At 35.0% G+C, this 18,801-nt stretch overlaps 1 protein-coding gene across 2 annotated transcripts; it reads right to left on the bottom strand.

The window, feature by feature from the left end:
* Window positions 1–907: 907 nt before the first annotated feature.
* Window positions 908–17,375, bottom strand: LOC143200959 (uncharacterized). 2 transcript variants are annotated; one of them, XM_076411773.1, is made up of 4 exons: window positions 17,105–17,375; window positions 14,314–14,757; window positions 10,600–10,735; window positions 908–1,429 (listed from the first exon to the last, which is right to left on the bottom strand). In XM_076411773.1, the coding sequence occupies exons 1-4, from the start codon at window positions 17,235–17,237 to the stop codon at window positions 976–978; spliced, it is 1,167 nt and encodes a 388-aa protein (XP_076267888.1). In that variant the 5' UTR covers window positions 17,238–17,375; the 3' UTR covers window positions 908–975. The 2 variants fall into 2 exon arrangements, with proteins under 2 accessions (XP_076267888.1, XP_076267889.1); XM_076411774.1 differs by having other exon boundaries at window positions 17,112–17,278.
* Between the last annotated feature and the right edge of the window lie 1,426 nt (window positions 17,376–18,801).

Below are 18,801 nucleotides of genomic sequence, written 5' to 3'. Positions count from 1 at the left end.
AATGGCCATTTCAATTCCATGTGCTAGCCAAGCCATGCTGCATCGATTTGAACAAATATAATATTATAAAATGAAATATAATAATAGAACAAATAATCAGAAAGCATTAGATCCGATCAATATGCTAGGTGCACCAGAACTTTTTCTTCGCGCTTCAACAATGTACAACTCCATCATAACACAAGTGTTGCCGACCGTTGTCATGCAAGATGATCACTTTGCACACTATTGCTGGTCTCTTTTACAACAACACGTCGTTCTCGTCGGCAATCATAATATGTCACAGAAAACTCTTTTTTGACTGACAAGCAATGGAGCCATGATGTCCAATATGGCATTTTCTTTGTGGATCTCTCTCATCCAATGTAAACATCGGACCATCCAGTCCTGCCAAGCAGTCTAACACTTACTTTAGTTTGAGATCGATATTCGTCCAGTAAGTCCTGTAATTCAACGTCTTCGAGCTTTTTTAGTCCGTCAGAGCGTTCTTTGACCTCGACATAAAAATCGCCACTTTAAAATCGTTAAAACCAAAATCGATAATTGAGATATAACGTAATAACATCATTATACTTTTCTAAAACTGTTTGATAGGCTTAGGCATCAGATTTCTTCAAATAAAACAACAAAGTAATGTGCCAGATTTATTATCTAGTGATTATCTTTCCTTCTTTCTTGAAATATTTCATTTCCCTGATTATATAAACGTAGGTTTGACGAGACAGGTATTGCCAAGACGCTCATATTCAAGAGATGAATTAATCTTATAAATGGAATGTGTTTTACACATAACCATCACGTTAATACCAGTACGACCCAGAATTATTAGTGTCCAACAAGAGAAAGCGAAGTCTCTTCTCCTTGTCCTTTATAAACTAGGATCACCACCAATACCACAAAAGTACAATTACATAATATCATTATTTATTATATTTCAAGAACCAAACACACGATTTTATTTACAACACAAGAAAATCAAGTCTGAAAACCCTTCCTATTAGTATACGTTTGCAGCACGCTCATCAGTTGCAGTCTCACTTCCAAATTGACATCATCAGGTAAGTTCCTCATGAACGGAAGCAAAGATAGCAGAAACTTCCGGTTATCCATCGGATCATCTTTCTTTTCGCTCTTCTGGATATTGACGAGTTCTTCTAGAGACTTAGCCATTCTCTTCATCGGCGGTTCTACGTTCAAGGAAGACAGGTCGATGGTACCAATGGTCCTGGTGGCGAAAGCCCTCTTGGGTTGAATAGGAACGAACTGAACTGATTGATTGGTGACCGGAATGGTGTTGACTGGGATGGTGTTGGTCGGAACGGTACTAACAGGAACGGCGCTAACAGGGGTGACGGTCCGTGTTGGTTGTGGATTATCGCCAATGAAAAGGGGATCGCTGCTGTCATCCAGGGCTGCTTGACTCTTATCTCTAGAAAATAATTAATAATAGATATAAAATGAGAACTTAAATCAGCGCACCCCTATTGTATAAAAGCAAGGACAACACATAGATTTACACTTAGGTTATAATCCACAACAACAAAAGAAGCTGTACTTGGAACATAGTTAATGGCATCCGCCTAAGACTATAGAAAAGAAAAAGTGGTAATCAACAAGATCTACAATTGGCCTAGAGATTAGATCAGGCTAGCTAGTTGGAAGTTAGGAAGTAGGAAATATAGTAGGAAGATCTTAAACAACAAACAACTTAAAAATTGGCCTAAAATTAAAAAGATTGGTTTATCTGTCAATCATAAAACCAATTCGGACCTAGAGGATACAAATATGGGGTAGCACTAAAACATCAGACCAACTAGTAATCCAACGCTGTCAAAACAAAGTTCCACGATTAATTATCAATACTTATCTCTATGTAATCAATGAAGAGCTACAGGATGACCTCGGAATCAAATAGATTTACGAAGTTATAAGCATCTACAACGCAGAAAATCAGCCCCCCTTTGCCAGTAAAATTCCTTAGACACGTAAAATCAATCAAATATATGAAATGTTTTATATAGTAGTTCTTTTACTTTTAGACTTTTACTTTTATTGTTGACAATTCCAAAAAGAAGACGGCCTGACATGTTGTCGAAACCATTCTAATGTGCGACGAGCTGCCTCACGTGCCAACCGCACTGATGACCAACGAGAGACAGAAAATGATAATAGTCGTATTGGTATGTCACAATTGCGTTCGAGATTGACTGGAAATGAGGTGGATAGGCTTAGAATGTAACAAATTCGTTGTGCGTACATCAAACACAACAACAGCGAGAAACACAATGAAATTGAGCGATTCCGTAGATGCAGTGCTTCTGTAATCCAGGAACTAGATTATGGCGCCAACAAATCAGTTATAACTGGAGAAATCGTTTGACATTTATTTTGAAACAACGCTGAATCTCATGGATTATATTGTACCGGTAGAGGAGTAATATTGGCACAATTGGTCCTACCACCAAATCCATTACGCTCACTAGTTTCTGGCCTTAGAAATGATTCACAAAATAGATAGATGATACGAAGTTACTTTCTTTAGTTCACTTTAATTAGATAGTTAGTTGCTTCTTACTTTACTTATTTATATTTAACCTATTCTTCTGTCCGTACGTAACAGGTCAATTGAAAAGTGCCCGGCCTACCATAGTAAAACACATTTTTTTGGCAAAATTACTTTTTTTTATTCAAAATAATTCCCTTCAAGGGTGATACACTGATTATAGCGACCCTCCAACTTTTCGATACCATTTTTGTAATATTTTGACCTATTTGACCTTTGCTTCAAAATAGGCCTTTTGAGATCTGAGAACAGGAAATCGCTGGGGGCTAGGTCTGGAGAATACGGTGAATGAGGAACGAATTCGAAGGTGCATTGTCTTGGTTCAGCAACACTTTCTTTTTCTTCAAATGCGGCTATTTTTCGGCGATTTCGTCCTTCAAACGGTGCAATAACGCTATGTAATAGTTGCTGTTGATGGTCCTTCCTTTTTCAAGGTAGTCAATGAAAATTATTCTATGCGCATCCCAAAATACAGACGCCATAACCTTGCCAGCCGACTGTTGCGTTTTCCCACGCTTTGGAGCGGGTTCATCGAGTACAGTCTACTCCGATGAATGTCGATTGGATTTCGGAATGAAATGATGAAGCCATGTTTCATCCATTGTCACATATCGACGCAAAAACTAGGGTTTATTACGCTTAATCATCTTCAAACACTGCTCCGAATCATCAACTCGTCGTTCTTTTTGTTCAAAAGTGAGCTGGCGCTCTTTGCACAGAGCTTTCTCATACCGAAATATTCGTGAATGATATGATGTACATGTTCAGTTGATATCTTTAGAGTGTCAGAGTAGATTTATTTTAAAAATGTTTCATACAAATGTTAACTAGAATATAAATAAAATGTTTAATTAAAATTGTATATTTTCCTATGTAGTAAATAAACCCGCAATGCGCGCCGTCAGGTGGATATGACGAATAAAACTTGGTTACAACTATATAAAGCGGAGATCGCATTCTAAGTCTGTTTGTTCAGTGATTTAATTATATTAGCGAAATGTCGCCTACATTTCTGTCAATTTTAGCTCAGAAAGTTACTTCTAGTTATTTATTGTGTATTTATTGAAACAAAATGACACCTCTCCGAGGACGAACAGTAAATATTGAACGACGTACACGTAATGCAGAAATAGTCCATAACTATCGACTAAATAATATAGAACTACAGAAGAACACTTGACGGATGATGTAAATTTAAGAGACCTGGTTTCAAACAACGTGTAATTGATAGTCAAGAGCAACACAATGAAAATCTTCGAGCTAACTGATTGAGATAACGAGAGGCACACACATCACATTCGAATACGACTCTAAAATATTCGTAATATGCACAATTCGTCATCGGCAGTATAGGAAAAAATGCATTTAAGTACAACAGCCAGCCTTTGCTACGCATTAGGAAAAGTGCCACTTCCATTATTAACCATTGAAACGCTATTAGCTGGAGTTACATCTCAGTCGAAATTGTTTCCAATCTCGTAATTCGAAAATCGTTCAAAATGAGAATGATCGTAATTTTGAATTAATGTCAAGATTCAGAATCAAGTGTCAACAATGAAATTGGTTCTTTTACTACATTATTGTCATTAAATCAGACAAAGTAACATATAGAGAGCACTTAAGATACAATATGCCAACTGTTAATGAAGTTTCAATTGTTATAGCTGTCGACTTATTTAAAGGTTCTAAGACAATCATAATTCTTACGATGTTTTGCAATATCCATTTATATTTTGGAAAGTAGAAGGTGGATATTATACGAAATATTAAACAAAGAAATCCAGTGACAGGTACAACATGTACATATTCTTTGAATGTTTTTTATATTGCTATTGTTCAAGCGAAGAAATTACCAAGAAAGTTAGCACGATGAACGCATACCATATAACATTCTCCGATGCCATCAGCTATTTCATTAATACATTGTTGATATGAATACGAAAATTGAAAATGAGCAATTGCGATATATTAAGCTTGATCGAGCGAAGCTTCGCTCTAAGGGTTGCATATATTTACCTGATGCCATCATCAGTAACGTAGATGGAACAACTGATATCGACAACATCGGTACCGCATATATTCTTCCATCATCAAATACTGGCAGTCCATGTTATATGCAAGAATATATTTAGGACCTTATGACTGTTTTGCCTGCATCGACCAGATCTGTTCATCATATTTACTCGCAATCCAAATTGGAATGAAATAAAAATATTGTTGTTGCCATGTCAAGCATCAATACATCGTGCTCGATACTGCACGTGTGTCTAAACAGAAATTAAAATCGTTGGTAAACTTGATACACATCACTCGATATGAAAAATGACGTGTGTCAACAGGACGTCTGTGGGGTCTATTAGTAGCTCATAGAGATTTTACCAATAGGCGAAACCGAAGACATTTTTTGCCTGATCCAACTAATGATGGCTTTGAGATCACTTTTTTGATTGATTCATTTGGATTTTCCTACAAAGGCATTTGATTGACTAATATTTATAACTAACCGGATTGTTTGTTTCTATAGTTGGTTTATGACGCCAATTTGGTGTGTCTGACATTGAGTACGATCAGCATTTTTATGCCTTAATTACGATCACTATTATTTGATTATAATAAATCTTCATTCCCAAAAGTGTTGTTTATCCAATATATACGGAAATAAAAAAACCGACGTCGTTTTCCTCAGGAGAAACAACTCAAATTAGCTATATTAGGGATGTGTGTATGACTCAGCATTGTTTTTACTTGATACGTGTATAATTATTTATAGAGAGCATTTGTATTGATATATATTCATTTACAGGAATACAACAGAAGAAATCATCAATATATTACCCACACTTCAAAAATTAAAATGTGTCCAAATTGGACGATGGCAAAAATACATTGAAGGTAAATGTGATTATACTACATGAAAAGTTTTTGTTACCATTTAAAAAATTGTTCGTAAAGTGCCATCAATTAAAAACTTAATTATTTTGAAAGGGTTTATTTACTTGAAACAAATGTATATTTGTTAAGATACAAGATATAAGATTTAATTAATATTTTGGCTTAAGGCTCCTTAATTTGCCTTGATTTTGATTATATTTACCAGGAGATATGTTGTTTTTTTTTGGTCTGGCCTAAAAACCAGGCGGTGGAATGCATGACGCATACCTGGTCGCGGAGACTTGCCCTGGAGTGACAAGTTGGACCGGGTTATGTGGGACTGCCTCTGGGCTTACCAATACACTAAACCGGAACCGCCTCACAGTTGACCCCTGTGGATCACTACTGCTACTGCAATTAAATTTGGGGATATGGCACCCGCCAGTCGTTATTGGGTACGAGGGCCCGGCGATTCTATTGATTCGCGAACCTGAGTTAACACACAACTGGGTACTGTTGTATGGGGGCAAAAGTTATGACTGTAGCGACGGATGAGGTCGTTTCGGCCTGGAAAAGGGGGAGAGCTTAGCGGTGACGCGGTGCTAAGCTGCCAGCATGTCGACCAGCTCGCGAACAAGCGCGTTTTCAGAAGAACTTGAGCTGAGTTGTTGTTTGTGGAATGATTGAGATATGAAGTGCTTGATTTCTGGAGTGTCAGTTTCCCTATGAATTTGATTATTTCTGACAAACCATGGAGCGTTTAATATTCTCCTGAGGAGCTTATTTTGGAAAACTTGAAGCCGTTTGACCTGGTTGGGTGTAACAAACTTGAAGTAGACATTACGGACCGAATTAACATCTTGTAAAATAAGCATTTGATGGAGAGGGGAAGTCTGCTAGAAGGGCAGATCAGAGAAGATAGCAGGTTTGCTATTCCCGAACCTTTTTGTATTACTTCCTGGATTTGGGAATGCCAACCGAACCGCCGGTCGAAGTGAAGACCTAGGTACGTGACGTTATCCAGCCATGGAATTATTGCGGTGTCGATCTTAAGTTGCGAGACGCGCAGTGCGTAACGCTTCTTGTGGAAAATGATGGCCTGGGTTTTCAGGGGGTTGATTTGCAACCTCCAGAATTTGAACCACTTGACCGCATGATCGAGCTGCTTCTGTAAACGTTCATGAATTGTAACTTCGAACCTGGCGGCCGTGAAGAAAGCAGTGTCGTCAGAGTAAAAGGCGACCTCAATATGGGAGATATGTTGTGTTTATATACATATATATTGTTTATATTATATATATATATATATATATATATATATATAAGCGAAATGACGTTCTCAGCGCCTGGTCTCAACACCACACAAAACAATTCTGAAATTAAATGTATTAAGTTAACACTCTATATATATATTACTCTATGTAGTAACTAAATAATATGCAAAAAATTTAAATGTATTCTAGTTGTTTAAATTAAATATTGAAGAAAAAACAGATACGTGATCATTTTGATACGTCGCGCCCGATTTCAGTGACTATATGATTCGGCCCGGCGGAAAGTTAACGAAGAATCCTCCAGTCTCAGCCTTAAGTCGACAACCATCGATACGTATCCGCTGTAAATGTTGGATTGGGATTTGTACCAATCTACAAACCACAACGAAAATAATTAATACTAACAATAAACAACGTTTAAAAATAGCACCATGCAAGAGACCAGACGGAAACGCGAAACTACAAATTAAAATAAAAACCACAGCCGTTGTCCGTTATAAATATTGTCAGATATGCTTCCAAGGTAATTCGGAATCAGTGAAGCAACAAACGGTAAGTTCGGGCAACTTCTGAAAAACAGACGGAATACATTAAAGCCGGATTCGGTGGAATAGTGTGAAATATAATGGACGCCTCTAACTGTATTCGTTTTTTTTTCATTTCATTATTATGCCAAATGAGACAATAAAGATAATTTGTTATGCAAAACGGAGGTTTTAAGGTCTGTTATGTGACATAATGAAATAATTTCGACGAGATAAGTGACCTGTATTTTTTAGCGCTCGAATCGACAAAGACATTTATTGCTACTCGTACTTTTTAACAGCAAAATATTGCAATATCAAAATATTTCGGGAATAGGAAAAAAAACAAATAGTTAAGCTGAGAATATATTTTTATTATATTTCAAAGTACTCCCCACGATGATCGATACACTTTTACATACGCTTAAACCAATTTTTAAAGCATTTATTCCCTTCCGAATCAGGTATCTTCAAAACATGAATTTTGAATACTTCACTACCTTCTTTGGGTGATGAAAATTGTTGACCGAAAAATCGTTGATGAAAAATAAATCATTGGGTGCCAAATCAGGGATATACGGCGGCCGACCCATCAATTCGATGTTTTGAGTGCTCATAAGTTCGTAAGTTATTGTGCTAAGAGTGATACTAGTTTTGTTATTTTCAAAACAATGGATCAAAAACAATTTTGTATTTTAATTTTACACTGCTTCTTGATGGGATAAAAATACCGTTCAAGCGAAGCAATGACTTGAAAAGTGTAACACCAGAAAACATCCACAAAATCGTTTTGAATAATCGAAAAGTGAAGTTGCGTGAGTTAGCTAACATTGTAAAGATAACAAAATAACGTGTTGGTTTTATATTGCATGTGCATTTGTGTATGAGAAAGCTCTTTTCAAAGTGGGTGTCGCGTTTACTCACTGTTGGCCAAAAACAAGGGAGTGTTGATGATTCTGAACAATGCTGGCTATATTTGAACGTAACAAGTCGGATTTTTTGCATCGATATGTGACAGTGGATGAAACATGGATCCATCACTTCACTCCGGAATCAACACTATCGTCATCTGAGTGGACAGCAACTGATGACTAGACTATTTTGAGACCAAAGATAAATCGTTCTACAAATGTGGTATTGAAATGTTAGAGCGGCGCTGGATTTATTGTATGGTTCTTGAGATTACTTTGATGAATAAAGCCAATTTTGAATAAGCGTTTTCTTTGTTACGCCCGGGACTTTTTAGCCCATGTGGTATATATCAAATCATTACATTATATACTTATGGCTAATAAAACGTGTTTATGTTTACCATTATGTTTACCACATTCAGGATGAATCCCAAAATTTTGGAACTGGTTCCCACGGAACCGATATTGTACATATCAACACGATACTTTACTGTCTGTAAAATATGAAAGTTTGCTATTAAACCTGAACTCCTTGAATTCGGGATGTCTTATTTGCTTGGACAAAATAATATGAACACCTGACCTATACACAATATTTATTTATTAATAAGGTATTGAGTTACCATTGGAAATCCACTCCTCTCTCTGCTCCAAAACTTCCTATAACGGTGCAATTCTGTCGAGTTCTGGCGAATGAATCAACAAAGAAAGATGTTTGATGATATTCTGATGCTAATCAAAACAAGATTGGACATTCTTGTCTGTGACTATGGACGCATTACCATATTGGAATAAAGCAGTGTTTGGCAACAATTTGCTAGTCGTTGTTATCATTGAAGATGTCGAGATATTAATTCGCAGTAATCCGACCAATGATCCAAATAGTAACGGGATCTTCCCAATGCTTGACTGCAGGAAGCAAGCAGTTCGGATCGTAAGAGCTATAAGGGTAAGATAACCTGGCAGTTTGTAAGAAACAGTATATATGGTTTTGTTTTGCATCTCGGCATAAACATCCGTTATAAAAGGTTTTCCAATCGCAGCCCTCCAATATTAGCTTTGTGGAACTTCTGAGAGACTATTTTTAACAATATTACTCAAGTAAGTATTGAGTTGTGCTGCTACTTTTGCTACGATAGTTTTATGTTGTCTCGTCACAATCATTTTTTAATGGTCGTCAATATCCGTCAATTAACATCGAATTTCGCTCTTCGACGATATATATATATATATATATATATATATATATATATATATATATATATATATATATATATATATGTATATATACATATATTGCGTGGCAACCACTTTGCACAGAGCTTTCTCATACCCAAATATTCGTGAATGATATGATTTACACGTTCAGTTGATATTTTCAGAGTGTCTGCTATTTCCATGCATCCACCGTCCGTAAAAAACTCTTTGGTGCTCATTTCGCCACGTCTAAACTTAGCATACCAATCCTTGATGGTTGATTTTCCTGGGGTAGTGTCCGGAAACTCGGCATCAAGCCAAGTATTCTTGCCCTTCAAAAAGCAATATTTTATCAACACGCGACATTCCTTTTTAAGGTACAAGTGCGATTAGATAAAGACAAAATATTCGGCGATTTATTACGGTACAAATGGAATCTAATTATATTCAGAAGAAATATTTATTTTTAGATGAACAGACATTAAACAATAAACAAAATATTAAACACTAAACAAGATCACACCATAAGAATTTAAAAAGAAAGAAATGCACGTGGGAGGGTTACCTTCAGGTGTTACGAATAGTGGCACGTCTGATCACTCTCAGAGTCAGGAACGGAAAAGAACCTAGAGGCGTCGCGTCATCCCCTAGCTTCACCACCCGAGGTTGCCACGTCGTACCCTGTGTTAGTACCACTTGTTGCCACCTCACCATAGGTGCTAACTTCAGGTATGTGCAACGCCTCGAGTAGATCTGTGGGCTGCTGAGAATTGCGGGAAAATTCGAAACATCTGAAGGTTACACCTTTTTATCCATTTTTCACAATAACAAAAGGTGCTTCACTCAAAATGTTATAATTCACAAACTACCGATCCGACAGCTGTCAAATTTATACACACACATTGAAAGTTAGGGATAACTAAAAAACATATAGATTCAATTCTAATAGCGCTATTTATGTGCCAGGCCGGGGACTTTTCAACTGACCTGTTATATTGCGTGGTGTTCATATTGTTTTGTCCATCCCTCATATTTAACTAAAATCGAGCAGAACATTAAAAGCTATAATTAAACTTGTGTGCCATTCTTCATCCATTACCCAAATTTATGGACGTTACATAGATGAAATATTTGGAGATTATACATGGGTATAAAAATATAATATTGGTTAAATATTTATAGCTACTACGTCAAAAATGTCAAAAACAATAATAATGAAAAGAACAACACATATTAATCAAAAATCGCGATACTATTACCTTTTTTGTGTATAACTGGCAAGGAAACTGAGCTGGTCCATATACAAGCATTTTCTGGTAGATTCCGGAAGGGTCTTGAATTGATACCTCGCGAAAGTGTCTCTAATTGATTTCCATTTAGTTTGCATCTCCCTTACTAAAAACGGAAAGGTTGTTGTCAAACTGGCCTACTGCGAAAGCAATTAAAAAGCGTAACGGAAACAAAACAGTTGACAACGTTAGCGTCGTTGCTGTTTTAATGACAGCGTCCATGCATATAACATACGTATTATATGGTAGTAGCAGCGTGTAAGGACTTAATTATTATCAATTTAAATACAATATTCCTGTGTACAAACTATCATTAACTAACAAAATATTTTTATACTCATGTTTATGTTAGTTCTCACTTTAGTATGACTGCAAATTAATTTTGAGGGATTTAAACAACAATAATACGAAATATCAATGTTACACAACCTAACTAATTCAATAACTAGTTATATTCAATGATTTTGAAATGTTTCTATATAAACTAAAGTTTTCAGTTTTATATTATTAAGTTATATAATATATGCAGACTGTAACCATGGAATACTCAAAATAGCATTTTCGATTTTGATGTTTAAATTGAATAAATCTGCTGCCGAAACATATAAAACACTTTTGGTAAAATTATGGTAATGCTGCTTCGTCATATTCCAATTATTTCTTGATATACGTCAGATTTTGACATCAGTAACAAAAAAGTGCCCGAAAGATCAAAAGAGTCCGAAGCAAACCAACAAAACCAATTGGATGAAAACTTATTGGACGAAAACCCAGATCTAGCTCTACTTCCAGACGTTTATACGGAAATAATTATATCGCTACCGCATGATCCGGTAAAAAATAAGAGTTTCTATGTTATATATTAGCCGGTAAATTGGTTTTAAAGATTTTTTATAATTTAAAGCTCTATTGTGAAAAATCTTTGCAATGTATTTTATTCAAGTAACGTCCATCGACAGCCTCTACGTTTTCCAATCTTTCAGGCAATTTGCGGATTCCATTTCGGAAGAACGATGTATCGTTTGAGGCTATCCACGAATCTCCCCAATTATTGGTATCTTCCTAAAAAGTTAAGCAGTGCTCAGACAGGTCACGGCATGCCAGAGCAAGTAGTAATCAGAATTAGCAAGATTTGGAGAATACGGCGGGCAGGGGTAACACTCCTCATTTTATAGCTTCCAAGTTTCAACGGTTTTGCAAAATTGGGTCGAGAGTTGCCATGCTGAAGAATAACATTGTTGTGTCTTTACTCCTATTCAAATCCTGCAATCATTTCTATGGAATATAACTATGGATCTAACTAACAAATTTGCCAAAAGTAAAGCTAGAAAAGTGTAATTTCTATAAGATTTTTTTGTCAGAGAAAGCTCTGTGCAAAGTGGGTGCCGCGCAAGTACACTTTTAACCAAAAAAAACGACGAGTTGATGCTTCGGAGCAGTGTTTTCCAGTCATTTCACTCCAAGTCATCCGAGTGACGAAGTGTGAAGTCATGAGACTTCACACGATAAACACGCTCCGAAGCATATTTATCTCTCCAAGGTTATGGTATCTGTATTTTGGGATGGGAATGTAATAATTTTCAATGACTACCTTAAAAAAGGAACAACCATCAACAGTGATTATTACATAGCGTTATAGGACCGTTTGAAAGACGAAATCGCCGAAAAACGATCGCATTTGAAGAAAAACAAAGTGCTGCTTCAAAAGGCTTCGAAATGCTTCATCTACAGTATTCTCCAGATCTGGCCACCAGCGACTATTTCCTGTTCTCAGATCTCAAAAGAATGCTCGCTGGGAAGAAATTTTCATCGGATGAAGAGGTGATCGACGAAACTGAGGCCTATTTTGAAGCAAAGGACAAATCGTACTACAAAAATGGTATCGAAAAGTTGGAGGGTCGCTATAATTAGTATATCACCCTTGGAGGGAGTTGTGCCGGGGACTTTTCAATTGACCTGTTAGTAATATTGCAAGTAAAAATTGTAATATGTATACCCTCCAAAAGAAAGCTGTTAAAATTCCATGAGATTCTACTCATAAGTTTGTGAGTTACTGTGCTAAGAACGACACTACTTTTGTTATTTTCAAAACAATGAATCAAAAACAATTTCGTGTTTTAATTTTAAATTGCTTCTTGATGGAAAAAACACCACTCAAGTGAAGTAATGACTTGAAAAGTATTATAAGGACTCTGCTCTATCAGAAACAACATTAAAAGCTTTGTTTGCTGACTTCAAATGTAGTCGTAGAGACGTCCAAATGAGGTAACGGTAACGGTAAAATGGGGTAACGCCAGAAAACATCAAAAAAAATCCACAAAATAGTTTTGAATAGTGTTGGGAACAAAGACCGAAATCGACTATCGACTGTTTAGTAATTGACTACTTTTTACTATCGACTGTTTCAGTGCCAATTTTTGGTTCGACTGACTTTACTACAAACTTATTTTGTAAGTTATTGCGCTAAGAGCGACACTACTTTTGTTATTCTCAAAACAATCAATCAAAAACAATTTCGTGTTTTATTTTAACACTACTTCTTGATGGGAAAAACACCATCCAAGTGAAGCAATGACTTGAAAAGTATTATAAGGACTCTGCTCCATTAGAAACAACAATAAAACGTTCGTTTGCTGACTTCAAACGTAGTCGTAGAGGCACCGATGATGCAGAACGCAGTGGACGTCCAAATGAGGTGGTAATGTCAGAAAACATCAAAAAAATCCACAAAATCGTTTGGAATAGTGTTGTGAATTATCGAATGAAATCGACTATCGATTGTTTAGTAATTTACTAATTTTTACTATCGACTGTTTCAGTCGCTATTTTCGGTCCGACTGATTTTATTACTATTTGCTATCGACTATTTCAGTCGTGTACTTTAAATTACTATTTTTGGTTCTACCAGTTTCATTCGACTGATTTAACGTTCTGCCTCTGTCTGAAAAAATTCTGTTCAATAATAAATAAAGCATTTACTTTATCTGGAAATCCTCTAGTAGTTATTGTGCGTCTTCAAATATAAAAGTAATTCTACTTCGTTTAAAATGAAAATATTAATAGCATGTTAATAGTATTCAGTAATTATTTTTTCCTTTTCTTTTTTATAGTACGTGAAGGAATATATATCACCGTCTCGCTTATACTACCGTTGGAAAATATAAGAACATATACAATTAACTGGTTTAAGCAATTATCTTCGTCCTTTCCCCTCTCACAATTTAAACAGGAAAGGGTTAATACATCTTCGTCTGACACCACGAATTGAAAAAAAAAGTCGAACCGTGCATTTCAATGAAAATAGTAATTACTATTTACAGTCGCTGGTTTTTTGACTATCGACTGTTTCGACTATTTTGCGACTATCGACTGTTTCGACTATTTTCAATCGATAATTCCCAACGCTAGTTTTGAATAATCGAAAAGTAATGTTGCGTGAACTAACATCGTAAAGATATCAAAAGAACGTGTTGATTTTATATTGCATGAGCATTTGACTATGAGAAACTAGTACAAATATGGGACGCAATTACGGCTAGTAGGGTCAGCTTGATTATTATTAGCTTGAAATTGTGTAAAAAATCCCTGAAAATTAATTTACAGACAGTTATATATAATCAGCACACACAAAAAAAAGAAAAACAAACGAACAACAAGAAAAACAGAAATCAATTCAAGCCTTACCGGCGTTTTCCTTTTGTTCTCGACTGCATTTGGACCACTCCTTAAACATGGCCTCTCCTATTTCGTTCCAAGCCTCCGTTCTGGCCTCCTGCTTTCCGCGATTGTCATTGTCATATAAACAAGGTCTCTTTTTCACTTCATCAATTAGTTGTGGGGCGTTCATCGTACTCAAGGCTACCGCGATAGGTGATTCCTCGTCTATAATCTCTATTCGCGTTTCCGATATTTCAATTTCGTCTTCGTCTTCTTCGGAAGCTTCACCATCAGTCTGGGGCTGGTTAAATTTCGATTGTGAAACTTGGCTTTTGAGGAATGCCATATCCTTGAAATAACACCATGAAGGTGGCTTGGTTGTACCCGGATTTTTGTTGTATTTTCGGACTTTTTTCCATTCTTTGCGATAGGTGTCCCGTAAACCCCGCCACTTATTTTTGACAACTTCACCTGGAAACGTAAAGAAATCATCGGTGATTATCATTTATTCAAAATAATATTAAAGAGATAGCAGGAAGTCTTATAAAAATCTGATAATCTTAAATATCCCGATGATCTATCCAAATTGAATCAATCAATTTCAGAACAGATTAGGAAGAATTTCAAAATCAGAATTAAACTAAGGATTATAATACGTTATTTCATAGATTAAACCAAACATAAACTACCCAAGTCGATACTGCATTTGGCTACCGAATAGCAAGGTAATGTAACTTTTTCAGAAAAATAACTGTCAAACATGAATTTGAATGTTTCATATAGCAAACACGTTTTTAAATCAGATCTGGAGTATTTAGAGTTCTTAATATTCATGGGAAATTGTTGAAAAAAATTATAAAAAGATTCAAGTTTTCCAACTTTTCGATACCATTTTTCTAGTGCAATTTGTCCTTTGCTTCAAAATAGGCCTCAGTTTCACCTCCCCCTTCATTCGACGAAAGCCCAATTCATGGACTTTTGACACGGTGCACTGTCTTGATGAAGCAGCACTTTCTTTTGCTTCAAAGGCGGCCGTTCTCGGCGATTTTGCCATTCAAACGGACGCTATATAATAGTCGCTGTTGATAGTCCCAAAATACAGATGCCATAACCTTGCCAGCCGGTATACAGTCCACTCGGATGACTGTCGATTGGATTTCGGAGTGAAATGATAGAGCCATGTTTCATCCATTGTCACATGTAGACGAAAAAATTCGGATTTATTATGCTTGATCATCTTCAAACACTGTTCATCAACTCGTAGTTGGTTTTGGACAAAGCTGAGCTCGCGCGGCAACTACTTTGCACAGAGCTTTCTCATGCCCAAATATTCGTGATATATTAATGATATGATGTACACGTTCAGTTGATATCTTTAAAGTGTCTGCCATTTCATTCAGTTTCAATTTAGGGCCATTCAAGATCCTTTTGTAATTTTTTTTAAATGTTTTCGTCGGTAACAACCTCTTTTGGACGTTCACTGCGTTCACCGTCTTCGCTACTCATTTCAATACGTCTAAACTTAGCATACCAATACAATAACAAAATGTTTCACTCAAAATGCTATAATTCACAAACTAATGATCCGACAGCTATCAAATATCAAACGACTAAGAACTTTTCATTTAACCTGTTACGTACGCATGCGCCAAAATCGAATTATTCTCTGTCTGTAAAATTAAATGGAGCTCAATATGCGCAAGTGTCAAATCCGGAGATATTTGTGGAGTAAATATATATGTATCCTCATATTTCAATATTCAAATAGAATTGGAGGTAAGTACGGATATAATATGTTTTAAGATGAAGTAAACTGTGAGATTTTAAAATGTAAATGAAAAATTTAACATGTCTTTCTATATAGATCTTGTTATAACAAATGAATCTTTTAATACAATTAATTGCGTATACCATGCTGAACAGGATACTGTCGAGAAAAATGATAAATAGGTGTTGCTTGTTTTAGGGTATAAAAAGAGGCAAGAGAACTTCAAAGGGCAAAAATGAACAAATCTGCATTGCAAAATCTAAATATACGGTTCTATATAGTTGAACAATAAATATATAAGAAAAAAAATGTTCAGAAAATAAGATTCAGATGCATAATATATTATTCAGTTAATAAATGTCTTTTATTGGGACAACGTATGGATTTTTTTCATATTTGTTAAGTATGGATATTGTACAAGTATTAATACTTTAGGAAATAAAAATTATTGTATTAAATTTCACGCAACAACAAATGAACAAGTAAGTGAAAACGTAACCATAAAATTAACAAATAAACATAACCAGATGTTTATTATCAAAATGCGCATGCGCAGATCAAAACAATCATATTCTACATCTTGTTCTTGATGTATGTGTGTGTTAATACATTGCATTTGTACATACATTTGTATAAATTATATTTACATTTTCGTTATAAATATATAGTTTTATAAATAGAAAAATTTAATTGAAGTAAATTCTTCAAATTTCCCGCTAAAAATATTCACGCTTGCGCATCTATGTGTGATTTTGAAGCGCATGATTTAGTCACAACTTTTTATATGGGAGATCGACTTCTATAGCTGACTTTTCTATGAACCAAAGTAAAAATAATTCACCATATGTCATATGTCATATGTCAAAATGACATTCATAAAGAACAATATTACCAACTGGAAGTTTTATAACTGTAAGACATTTTATTAAACATTTTAATATATTTTAAAGAAATCTGACAAACATAATCAATTCTTACTCACGAACGAATCATACGAACACATTTACGTCGCTTCGTTTCATCGGGATTCTTTTTTTATCAAATACTTACAGCTTACATTCATTTGTTGGGCGATATGTTCCCATTTTTGTCGTGCCTCATCTCTGTTGTGATAATTCGAGTGGTGCATATTCCACAAGCATGTATTCTCGGCTACCAATCGGATTAATTTCTTATTATCCATTGTGAACCAGGCGAATTCAATGCAAGTAATAAGCAGGTCCACTGGAGGACTTCGATGAAAGGAAAAACAACGTTGAACTAGTTCGGACGTATTCGCACGTGGGCCCAGACGATTTCGCACGCAAACAAGCAAATAATATTAACGTTCATCGACTATTCTGACGAATTCGTCAGAACTTCTGCCGACCCGTAACCGTAGCGACGAACTGCTTGTTTCGGCATAGGTCGGCAAGAGATCGGCAACGATCGACGTCGTGACGCAACAGACGGCTCAAGGACCGCTATGATAACAGGCGGAAACGCAAGTTTATTAGGGTTGGGCATAATCGATAAATTTTCATAATCGAACAAAATCGCTTCCAATAATTGATATGTAATTCGATTATTGTTAGTAAGATATATATTCTATAGCATATTTATATATATATATATATATATATATATATATATATATATATATATATATATATATATATATATATATATATATATATATATATAATACAACCCAATATAAATATATTTTTTTAACAAAAGACTTTAAACATTGAATTGCAATTGTAGACTTATAAGATTGTTTAGGGATATACATATTTTGAAACAATAAAAATTTTAATAACTTTTGCATATGTTATATCATGTTTTGCATATATTGTTATACTAATAAGTCGATTATATAAAACACTAAAAAGTATTTCAAGCGGTAATTAAAATTTTTATTTAGTGATTAATATCTATTAAAAAATAATAAATAAGTATTCACAGTTTATATGATGTTATAAATCGTAAAAAATTGCTCTGAAATGATACTATAATTGTAAGGAATGTGAATTAGTTATTTAAGATCTTTTTATTATATTCAAACCTTTATTGTGAAAAAATATGTAACTGCCTTATTAATTTTCATCACTAGCCACTATTTCTTTAATTTTTCTGAAAGCACTTGTATTTTAAGCTAGAAAACGACACCTACTTTTAGGGTGTCTAAGAATCTTTATAAAAATTAAAATGCTACTCAGCTATTTAACATCTGAGAGAGAAGACCAATCCGCTGGACTCAAAATGATTTCATGTAGACTGAGTTTCTACTTTATGTTTTTCGATTTTTTCGGTTGACCAAGGCATTTTTGGTCGATTTTACGAAAATTAAGTATGTATTTTGGAAAATAATAACCCAGCACATTTTGAATATTGATGTTTGTACCTGGAGTGACTGTGGTAATTTGTTTTCATTTTGAAGTGAAAACAAGCATAAGCAACAAGTTTGACCACTGTAAATGGTGAAGTAAGATATTGGAAATTGAATAATTTAAAATTGTGTGTAATTATCTTATTCAAGAGTTGATTAATAAAATAGTATGCTTGAAACTTATGGCATTAATTGTCAGCTGATGATTATATCTTATCGATATAACAAGTCAATTGAAAAGTCCCCGGACTACCATAGTAAAACACATTTTTTTGGAGAAATTAATTTAGTTTTTTTATTCAACATAATTCCCTTCAAGGCTGATACACTGATTATAGCGACCATCCAGTTGGATACTTTTTGATATCATTTTTGT

Source organism: Rhynchophorus ferrugineus, unplaced genomic scaffold, assembly GCF_030347505.1.
Source record: "Rhynchophorus ferrugineus isolate W39M unplaced genomic scaffold, kcgeb_rfMv2 rfM8, whole genome shotgun sequence".
Classification (NCBI taxonomy): Eukaryota; Metazoa; Arthropoda; class Insecta; order Coleoptera; family Curculionidae; genus Rhynchophorus; species Rhynchophorus ferrugineus.
This window is presented reverse-complemented; position numbering and strand designations above follow the sequence as displayed.

Excerpts from the sequence above, each read along its gene's own strand:
- LOC143200959 (XM_076411773.1), bottom strand. The coding sequence starts at position 17,237 with ATGGATAATAAGAAATTAATCCGATTGGTAGCCGAGAATACATGCTTG. Across the intron at positions 14,758-17,104 it reads CCAACAAATGAATGTAAGCT|GTGAAGTTGTCAAAAATAAG; the intron begins GTAAGTATTTGA and ends TTACGTTTCCAG. Across the intron at positions 10,736-14,313 it reads AGAACAAAAGGAAAACGCCG|TAAGGGAGATGCAAACTAAA; the intron begins GTAAGGCTTGAA and ends TTCCGTTTTTAG.